This window comes from Nelusetta ayraudi, unplaced genomic scaffold (genome assembly GCF_046127955.1).
Source record: "Nelusetta ayraudi isolate G7.1 ecotype Tasmania unplaced genomic scaffold, CSIRO-AGI_Nayr_v1 ptg000053l, whole genome shotgun sequence".
Taxonomy (NCBI): Eukaryota; Metazoa; Chordata; class Actinopteri; order Tetraodontiformes; family Monacanthidae; genus Nelusetta; species Nelusetta ayraudi.
In genome coordinates this window covers 4387578-4397643 of record NW_027466103.1, presented here as the reverse complement: position 1 = coordinate 4397643, position 10066 = coordinate 4387578, and the positions used below count along the sequence as shown (strand labels likewise).

General features: G+C 40.5%; 3 protein-coding genes across 6 annotated transcripts; 1 reads left to right on the top strand and 2 right to left on the bottom strand.

The window, feature by feature from the left end:
• Window positions 1-139: 139 nt before the first annotated feature.
• Window positions 140-3455, bottom strand: LOC142896467 (ras-related protein Rab-8B). The gene is made up of 8 exons (XM_076038147.1): window positions 3188-3455; window positions 2600-2660; window positions 2436-2496; window positions 2270-2347; window positions 2044-2133; window positions 1869-1934; window positions 1733-1783; window positions 140-1308 (listed from the first exon to the last, which is right to left on the bottom strand). The coding sequence occupies exons 1-8, from the start codon at window positions 3309-3311 to the stop codon at window positions 1216-1218; spliced, it is 624 nt and encodes a 207-aa protein (XP_075894262.1). The 5' UTR covers window positions 3312-3455; the 3' UTR covers window positions 140-1215.
• A 604-nt stretch (window positions 3456-4059) lies between these two features.
• rps27l (ribosomal protein S27 like) lies at window positions 4060-5733 on the top strand. Of its 3 annotated transcripts, none has more exons than XM_076038148.1 (4): window positions 4060-4296; window positions 5119-5227; window positions 5338-5448; window positions 5525-5733. In XM_076038148.1, exons 1-4 carry the CDS (start codon window positions 4264-4266, stop codon window positions 5551-5553), a joined length of 282 nt encoding a protein of 93 aa, XP_075894263.1. In that variant the 5' UTR covers window positions 4060-4263; the 3' UTR covers window positions 5554-5733. The 3 variants fall into 3 exon arrangements, with proteins under 3 accessions (XP_075894263.1, XP_075894264.1, XP_075894265.1); XM_076038149.1 differs by having other exon boundaries at window positions 4063-4275; XM_076038150.1 differs by having other exon boundaries at window positions 4081-4300.
• A 17-nt stretch (window positions 5734-5750) lies between these two features.
• Window positions 5751-9175, bottom strand: dnaja (DnaJ heat shock protein family (Hsp40) member A). Of its 2 annotated transcripts, none has more exons than XM_076038143.1 (8): window positions 9015-9175; window positions 8460-8604; window positions 7413-7587; window positions 7199-7303; window positions 6884-7111; window positions 6555-6785; window positions 6340-6440; window positions 5751-6252 (listed from the first exon to the last, which is right to left on the bottom strand). In XM_076038143.1, exons 2-8 carry the CDS (start codon window positions 8589-8591, stop codon window positions 6037-6039), a joined length of 1188 nt encoding a protein of 395 aa, XP_075894258.1. In that variant the 5' UTR covers window positions 8592-8604; window positions 9015-9175; the 3' UTR covers window positions 5751-6036. The 2 variants fall into 2 exon arrangements, with proteins under 2 accessions (XP_075894258.1, XP_075894259.1); XM_076038144.1 differs by lacking the exon at window positions 9015-9175 and adding an exon at window positions 8874-9008.
• Between the last annotated feature and the right edge of the window lie 891 nt (window positions 9176-10066).

Sequence of the window (10066 nt, the reverse complement as noted above, 5' to 3'; positions counted from 1 at the left end):
AAAAAGAGGAAAAGAAAATGCCAACGAGGCAGAGAACCGTGAATTCTGAGCGCCCGGACAATGAACTGGTGTTCGTGTCTTAGTAAGGTTAAAAAATGTCACAATTCTGGGAAATACCAGTAATAATCAACACATCCTCTTTTTTTTTTTAAAGAACCAATTTCTTTACTGCATTTACTGACATAACAAAGCAGCTTACAATCTCGATGCTGTATTACAGCTTTCCACAGTTTGTCTTTTCATTTTAAGGTTTGAGATATGAAGGTCATAGGAGAACAGTTTTAGGTAGAAACGAAGCATAACAGTTATCACGGTTTGTTGGGGTATAATATACACTATGTTAACAGCAAAAATCATGGACTTACTATGTGTGATGGACACTTCCGAACATTGTCTTGTAAACTCTTTGTTTTCAGTTCTGGCAAAATGTGCTTAATGATGACCCACTTCAGAGGTATTCCTACAGCTCTCATGCAAATACACACAATCGTAATACAGTATACACAAAGTACATCTCCTTCAAAACACCCATTATTTTTATCACTTTGCCTCAGAGACTATATAAATAAAGGTTTCAATGACATGAAACAAAAAAATGTGCATTATTACACATATTTTTTGTCTCTCCATCATATTTCTGTGACTCCCTATAGGCACACGAGCGAAAGGAAATGTTGGTGCAGCTGGAGACTACAGTCGGATTAATATACAGAAGACAAATACAATCAATGCTGAGACCTCATGTCTTTTTAAGAAGAGTATATAAGTAAATATAGCAATGGATAGTATTTATAAAACAGTGCTACATTATTTGAGATTCTGCGTGTGGTCTTTCCACCCATTTCTTAGAGAGAAGGATGTAACTAAGTCTCGTGAGAGTGAATAGAGGTATATCATAGGCCATCACCAATATTCCCTACCGTCTGTAGACGCCGCAGGGCCGCCGACAAACCGCTGCTGGGAATTTACACGAGTCTTATTCAAAAAAAGATACATAGTATCAGGCCTCATCCCTCATCCATCCCATCTGGTCAGCAGATCAGGATCAGGCGTCTCAAACACTCATGAAAGAGCGAAATTCAAATGGCAGAGAGGCCCTCAGATGGTCACCACTGCTTCCACTGGCACTGCCAAGGGGACGTCGAGCAGGCAGGGGGCGCCGCCGACAATTGGCAAACTCACGGTTGAGCTTTAAAAACCTGGAGCTGTGAAGGCCTAGATGAGTGTGCACTTTAGGAATTTTATCCTCTTTGACTTTTTCTCTGTGATCTTGACTGGTTTGCCTGTTCCTCCAGCACTGTTGTCAGTCTGAAAGCAAAAGGATAATAATTACAAACAGAGCAACACACAGTACATTTAGGTCTTCACCTATATCTAAATAATTCCTGACTGTATTGTTAAAGATTCCGTAATCTCCAAAATACCATTTTATCATATTAGTTTCACTAATAATAGGTATTAATTTCCCTTTGAAAAAACAAAACAAAAAACAAAACAGCAACTAGTAATGAAAACCTGCTGATCGTTTGCCAGAAGTAGCGTTGCCAAGTTATTGTGAGTAACGGAATAACTAACACAAATCTCAGTATGTTTTTTTTTGTCAACACTCCTTTGTAAATCAGATCAAAACAGCAAACAGTAAAACTGAAGGGTACGTGTAACACCCCCCCCCCACCCCCCCAGTTGAAATGACACCCCTGCTATCTATTTTAAAAGTCTCTTAATCACTCACAGTCTTTGAGCTCAGGTTATGTAATATGTCTCTTCCCATGGTATAAAAAGCCTAGAAGGACAGAAAAAATAAAAGAAAACATTAATGGCCCCTCTTCTGAGCTTGTTCCGAGAGAAGTTTTTATAGTTGTGCTTACCTCTTCTACATTTAAGCTGGACTTTGCACTTGTTTCCATGAACTTCACACCGTAATCAATAGCCAGCTACACGATGTAAAGGGATAATGTTTGTGTCACTCAATGCAAATTAGATTAGATGCATTTCGGTGAGTTTGTGGCTGCCTCTCAATCTTGACAGGCAGCAGAGACTCACTTTTTCTCCTCTGTCTTTGGACACCTGTCTCCTGTCAGCCATGTCACATTTGTTGCCCAGGATCATCTTCTCCACATCAGAAGATGCATGCTAGCAGAAATGAAAAGATGTTTATGAAATGCTACATGTGCGTCACTCTCAGGGGGAAATGAAACTTGTTAGGCTGCATTTTTGGCCAAACAAAATTGGCTTCATGCAAAACTAGCATTTTCTATTTGGCACTTACCTCTTCAATGTTTCTAATCCAGTTTTTGATGTTTTCAAAGGACTTCTCGTTGCAGATGTCATAGACAAGCATAATGCCCTGTGGGAGGAAACAGTCAACTCTTGAAAACAGTTCCTCTAATTCTGTCATATTCATAACACAGGGCCAGGATGAAAGACAGTGTTACCATCGCTCCTCTGTAGTAAGCTGTTGTGATGGTGCGGAACCTCTCCTGCCCGGCAGTGTCCCTGAAAACATGACAAAATTGTTCAGGGAGGATATTTCTTTGATATTTTATGTTCATTTGTATTTTTGACAAGAGAGAAGACACAACTGGCATATTTTGCTCACCAAATTTGCAGCTTGACTCGTTTTCCTTCCAGCTCTATTGTTCTGATTTTGAAGTCTATCCCTACACATACAGAAAACAGCCCTTTAAACCCAAATGGTTGGATGCATGGTGTTGTAGAACAGTCATAAGAATAGATGAACCACACGGAATGCATGTCAAATCGCCTGAGAATCATACCGAGTACTAAACTAACAGAGCTCCAGAGGCCTGTGAGGACTGAGGAGTAACATTGTTATAATAATACCAATGGGGAAATAACATCAAATAAACGGTCTTCTTCATATTTAAGAGTATTTTAAACTTGAACACATTTTTGCCCACGTTCTATATTTAACCATCTGATGGCGATGAACCATCAAGGACAGGTCACCATAATTTCCCCGTCCCCCCCTATTGTCTTCCTCTGATGCAGTGGCTGCTCCTTATAACACTGTGCGCAACTGCTAAATAACAGGCAATCACTCGATACGCTATAGAAAGGCGTAAAAATGACCACCAAATTGCCAAGCGGATCGGCAACTGCGCTGTATTTTTGCGCAATTACAACGTCGGATGAATATCCTTAAGGGCGTCTGCGGGTTTCTCACCTATTGTAGATATGAAGGTGGTGTTGAAGGAGTCCTCGCTGAATCTGAACAGCAGACATGTCTTGCCGACCCCGCTGTCTCCGATTAGCAACAGCTTGAAGAGGTAGTCGTAAGTTTTGGCCATTTGGAAAAACCGTGCGCCCCAACGTCTTGAATACTGAAGACACCGCTGTGAGCCGGAATCCACCCTGTCTGGATCTCCTCTTCAGCTGCCCGTGGCAGACGAGCGGCAGACCGGGTGCCGAAAGGAGTAACGGCGAGTTCGCAGTGCATTCTGGTCTATGTAGTCGCGCCGAAGGGAGTGCGCGTTGCATTTTTCTGGCGCAACGTCAGTCTGAAACAGGGTAGGGCTGTTCAATTGCGTGTCAACAAAAGAAGATAGGAAAAGTCAGCTACATGTCATTTTGCCAGGGACTTTGAACGTGGCATGATTGCTGGTGCCATACGTGGAGTCGCTACTCTAATGTCTGTAGAACTGTTATAACTGTACCAACTGGTAAAACTGTATAACATGAGTTTAAATTGTTATTAATTTAACACATTTTATTATCATTATTATTAATGTTATTATTATTATTATTATTATTATTATTATTATTATTATTATTATTATTAGTATTAGTATTAGTGTTATTGTTATTGTTATTATTTATTTATTTATTTTAAATTGCTTTTGTTATCTTCACCATGTCTTCATGCGCACGATGGCTGCTCTGATACTTGACTCGCACTGGCCAAAACTGAGCAAAAATTACTGCATCATAATCGTCATCATCATCATCATCATCATCATCATCATCATTTTCATGTAACAGAACAATAAAACGGCAAATTTACTTACTTAATTTTGTTGTTTGTTTTGTTTTGTTTTGTAAGATTGCCTCTCAAATGTTAAACGGAAAATGATTACACTTTACCAAAAATGTTTTTACTGTGCACACTTGGCTCGTTAGAAAACAAGTCTTGTGACGTTTATAAACTATATGTCTGCAGTTTTACATCACGCTGACGACAGGTTTGTCCTGCCCCTTTAGAGCTTCTGCCATCAACTTGGCTTCAGTTCAAGCAGACCACGTATGCGCAGAGAGGTGAAGCTAGCATGTAAACATGTCCGTAAGTTACACCAGTTGTTATTGTCATTAGTTTACATCTGCATGAATACGTCTGATTGTCACTTACTTGACATGCAGTGCGGCCGGTGTAGCCTCGGCCCTGTTAAACGCTGCGGTTTTGTTGTCCTGAAATAGCAGCACATGGGAGCGTAGCTAACGGAGCCTTGCACTGGAGGCGACTACTTCCTGGAGCACAGTCTACTACCCGTAATTGTTTTTTTCCCCAAGCCGTGTATTTTAATTGTGTGCTAATTATTATATTCCGATGCCGTACATCAATATGTTTGAGTCTTTCCACACTGCATTTTCTAACTGCAATGGTAGCCATGGCCTGTACTGACAGTAGTTTGAGGCTGTGTAAGCGGCGTTGCAGTTGTCGGGTTCCATCATGATGTTACAGTATGAAAAAGCCCAATCTAACAAAATCTAAGTATTGTCTCTCATGGTGTGTCTTGCATTTTTCACGTTATATAATATCGCCTTTTAAAATGTACACAACATTCCATTAAATACCAATATAAAGGAGAAGACGCTTAATATATATATATATTTTTTAATCGTCTCGTGTAGTGATGATCCTGGTTTAAATGTCATCAATGCAAATAACCTGAAACCTGTTTAATAAACGTTCACACTGTGTATTGTATCGTATCCATATTGAACAGCAGATAAAGGAAGTCACAGGCTCGCAGTTTAGGTGTATTTTTATTTGTAATATTACTATAAAGTTTAAACGTAGGCAGCCAACATGTGCTATCCATATGTATGTAGTTTTGCTTGACCAAGATCTAATAATTAATATTCTGTTTTGCTTTATAGCTGGCTAAAGATCTCCTTCATCCTACTATTGACCATGAGAGAAGACAGCATAAAAAGAAACGGCTTGTTCAGTCTCCCAACTCCTACTTTATGGATGTGAAGTGCCCAGGTGTGACCCATGTTCTTTGACACCAAATACATTTCAAGTCCTAAATGCAATGGATCAGGGCACATGATCTACTGACTGTTGGGGGGGGGGGGCATTCTATATCTTTGCAGGTTGCTATAAGATCACCACTGTGTTCAGTCATGCTCAGACTGTGGTCCTCTGTGTGGGATGCTCTACAGTGCTGTGTCAGCCAAAAGGAGGAAAGGCCAGACTAACAGAGGGTAAATCATCTATTTAAATGAGCCATGAATGCCTTTACTTAAGCTTGTCTAAGTGTTTTGAATCGTCTTTCCACAGGTTGTTCTTTCAGGAGGAAGCAACATTGAAAAAGGGATGGCATAATCAAGATATAATCCTTTGACATGCAACGGGGAAACTTGTGATGTCAAATTTAGTTGGACTGTTGGTAAAAATGAAATTTTCCATGGAATTCAGCTTTTATAAACTCACTTGTTAGCATTTTTCAACCTGAAAAACACTAAATAAAATATGTCTTGGAAAGTCAACTATAGACCAACAGCAGTTAATTTATTCTAGGTATTTATTGAGAAATAATGTGGAACAAATGACTGACATTACCTTCATAGAAAGCATACAAACTGAATGAGAGAAAACCGTTGGTGGCATAGGCTGCATAAAACACATAAAAAGACGGACCTTAAATAGCAAACAACAGTAAAGACAGTAACACCTTTACACTTACGATGAAAATGTGAAGCAGGAACTCCACTTTGCATACTTGTGTCCAGCAGGAGCCTTATCATGATCATCGATAACAAAAACTCAACATGCTGGAGAACCAAAACAAATCACTGAGTCTGACATTGCACACCGCCCCTGGGGCCTTCATCATCCTCCTCATAAGCCTCCCTGCCGAAGTTTCTCTCTTGTGACCGTATATCAACGTCACTAAGATCCACCTCCTCCATGTCATCAGTCAACATCACATCTTCCCTGGGAGGAAGCAGTCTTTCCAGCTGATACATAAGATGTTCTGGGAGCCAGTCTTTCTCTGGAAACTCCACCTTAAAAAAAGGAATTGCAATTATTATTTTTTGGGAGGTATATGTAATCCAGGGTATGCCTCTTACTGTTAAATGTCAATCCCTTACCTGGAAATTGATATAAAGTTGTCCCTTTTCGCAAGGATTCCTATACATTGGCATGCCCTCATTCTGAACACATTTGGCATCACCGTGTTTTATTACTTCGCCTGTGAATTTAGACATTAAAGAGTAAAAAAAAAGCAGTATTTATCAAACATAATCTGGAACTCCATTTTAAAAATCGGGAAAACTTTGTTCCCAAGCTGAAACTTCTCAATTACCTGGCAATGAGTTGATGACGAGCGTTCGCTTGTCGAGAGTTTGAATCGTTTTCTTGAAACCACACAGGGCCTCACTTAGTTTGATGCTCATTTTCATGACTAGGTTATCACTCTGTCTCTGAAAAACAGAGTGTTCCTTCTGATCCAACACAATGAGTACATCTCCAGGTTCCAGTCCAGGTTCCTGGTCACCTTCTCCATGGAATGTGATTTTCTGACCGTCTTTCATGCCTAAACCAAAGGTTAGCCAGGATAAGTTTGTCTCACAGTAAGACTTAGTAAGACACAATCGGTCTTAAACAACAACACATGAGAAAACAAAGTCCTACCTTTGTCAATGTGGACCTCAAGGATTTTCTTCTTGCGTTCGACTTTGTGCCCATTGCAGCTTTTGCAGCGGTCCTTGGAGTTGAATTTTTCCCCCTGTCCTTGGCAGTCTGAACACATGCTCTGGATTTGCTGAATCATTCCTGGCCCAATCTGTTGCACTCGTATTTGTACTCCCTTTCCTTTGCAGTTTGAGCACTTTTCTAAGGCACCTTTCTTCCCGCCATACCCTGTTGTAACAACAAACAATGTCCTTAATATTCTTGGATATTGGCTCTACGTTTGGTTACTAGATTTTAGGAGAAGGAATTCCATACCTTCGCATTTTTCACAAATAATATTCTTCTGAAGGCCAAGCTTCCGCGTGGCACCATTGTAAATTTCCTCAAGCGTAACCTCAAGCTGGTGGACCACATTCTTTCCTTAAGGGAAAAAGAACAGGTAAATAAATGCAAATTGTGTTCCAGAGGTAAAAAATAAATAAATAAAAGAAAACATACAGACTACTTGTAAAATACATATGTGTTTTACCTCTTCGCTCCCTCTGCATCCTTCCTCCGCCTCCAAAGAACATGTTAAAAATGTCCATGGGTGAAGATCCACCACCCATACCCCCCTCTTTTATTGCTTGTTCTCCTCCTTGGTCATACAAGTCCCTCTTCTTTGCATCTGACAGCACCTCATATGCCTGGGATATATGTTTGAACTGTAGGGATAGAAAAAAAATACTTAATTTTAATAGTGGAAAAAATTGGGGCCACTTTTGAAAAACAAATTGCAGAAGAAGTTCCCTGGAAGCGATCGAGAATTCTGGAAGGGATTATGTGAATATGTCATATTTGAAATTACAATTCAAACTTTATAATAGCACTTTAAAAACGCAGATACTACATTTGGCCTCAGAGTGTACCGAGGACAACCTTATGAACTAGCAGAAGATATTTATGCTGGACCAGGTAAGTCTTACCTTTCAAATGTGTGTCTAACCGACGTTTGTACAAAGTACTACTTAAATCCCATGTGCAAGCAGGTTTTAAAATGGCCCAGGAGCAGCTGTGCTGCTTGCTTAAAGGGGCAGTTCACACCAAACTCAGAAAATTGACACTAGTCTGTAAGGCTCACTTGTGTAATTGTATTCCCTGCTGTGTTTTGGTCTCAATATGCCAACATTGTATTTCACACACATTTTGGTGTAAAACATCACTGGTGGTTTTGAAACCACGTTCCCATAAACACTGCACGAAGCTGCGGTTACATTATCTGATACCTATGCCACATACAAGTGTAGTAGATAAAAGACGTATTGGGGGTTCTCAGGTGCACCGTATTTGACGCAATATGCACGTTGTTTTGTTCCTTCTCCAAATGTATCCAGGCTTGAACGATAATTATTGTGGTGGCAACAATTGTCAGGGCATATTTTCTTTAGGAAGATCGGGCTACCCTCCAATACCGGAAGACAGCAGATTCGCGTAGACTGTTCCGGAAAGCTCAGGCTGTTAATTCGTAATGGCTAAACATGGCTATACGGGGTTCCTCGAACGTCTCTAAAGATAAACGGGGCCAACTCCAACTCACCTTCTCGCCTTCACTGGGATTCTTGTCCGGGTGATATTTCAACGCCAGTTTCCTGTAAGCCTTTTTGAGCTCGTCCTGGGAGGCCTTGGGGTTAACACCCAACAGATCGTAATAGGCGGTTTCGTGTACCATGGTGTCCACTTAACTAATGCACAAATGAAGAGACACGTTAGCGAGATAAAGCGTAAAACATTACCGTGACGACTGATTACACAATCGTCCATTGCTACTTTAGCTTAGCTGCCACTTGGAAGAGGTGGCGCTCGCTCAACGTGAAATGTCACAAAATCGACGTTAACAATACTCATGATGTCCATTGGATTAACGAAGTAATAACGATAATCTTAAAAATCATAACAGGCATTGGTTTAAATATCTAATAGTAATGTTAATGGGTTTTCCAGTTACGCATACCGGCAAAAAGCACGTGTTCTTAGAAGACAATTCCGGGCAGAGACACAACGCTCGCAGAAACGCTACTGAGAAAGGACTCGCACTTTCACCGCGTTTTGAAATGTACGGTTCCAGATTAAAGCAGGAATGAAAATCACCCACCAGTCAGAGCGGTTATCCCAATTTTTTTTTTTCGATCGGGTTACGCTAGCTCGAGAATGAAGATGGCTGGCAGTTTATAGACGCTCAACGGTGTGTGGAACTTTCTGGAGAATTCTGGGAAGGGCGCTGCTGTTACGCAAAGTTTTGCTATCTTCCCAAAACGGCTCACCTCTCGCGGGATCTCGGAGGGAAAGTGCCGCGCACGATAACTACGTAAGCAGAAAGCGCGAGGTCTGTCTTCTTTCCCCTTCGTTTTTCTTTTTTTTAAAAAACAGAATCTCATCTCTTCAATTTCCGAATTATTTTCTGACATTCAAGGATTCTGAGTGAAGTCGAATAATTCTGACCGATGACGTTTAATTTACGCGTCGAAGAATGAAGATAGTTGAAGGCCATCGTGTGTTTGATTAGTTTTTCCAGTTCATTCTCGATCATTAAAGTCAAGTCGAACAACGTAAGAAACAGTGGGAAAAGGGGCTCAGCGTCCAAACATTGATGAGAAGCAATTAGCAAAAATAGCGGACACACTTCTGTTGGAAAGTTGGAATAAAACTGTAAGCTGAAGACGTCACTATTTGTAATGGGGTTAAACTGGTAGGGTGTTTTGGTGAGTGCGCGCTCCCTCGTGAGGCGTGTTGCGACACTCAGCTGACACACACGACTCACCACGGCACCGGAAGTTCCGTCGTTGACTGCTTCACTGCAAAGCAAAACTAACTAGACGCCTGGTTAAAGTTTTGCATTGGAGTTCTCATGGTAACCAGTCGACAACGTGTGTGCAGGATAAGCCGCAATAAAATGGCATGGACGGATGGAAATGCTTTAGAACATTTTTTTCTTATTATTTATTAACCATATTCTATAACAAATGTTTATTATGTAATGCCAATCACAGCCATTAATAAACCTGTCACTAAGTTATTCCAAACTTACACAATAATAGACTGCTGTGAACACTAGTCTGGAATTAAATAACACAAAACTATATATTTAGCATATTCACACTTGTACAACAACTGCAGAACCACTTTTATCCAAATGCTTTACTATTC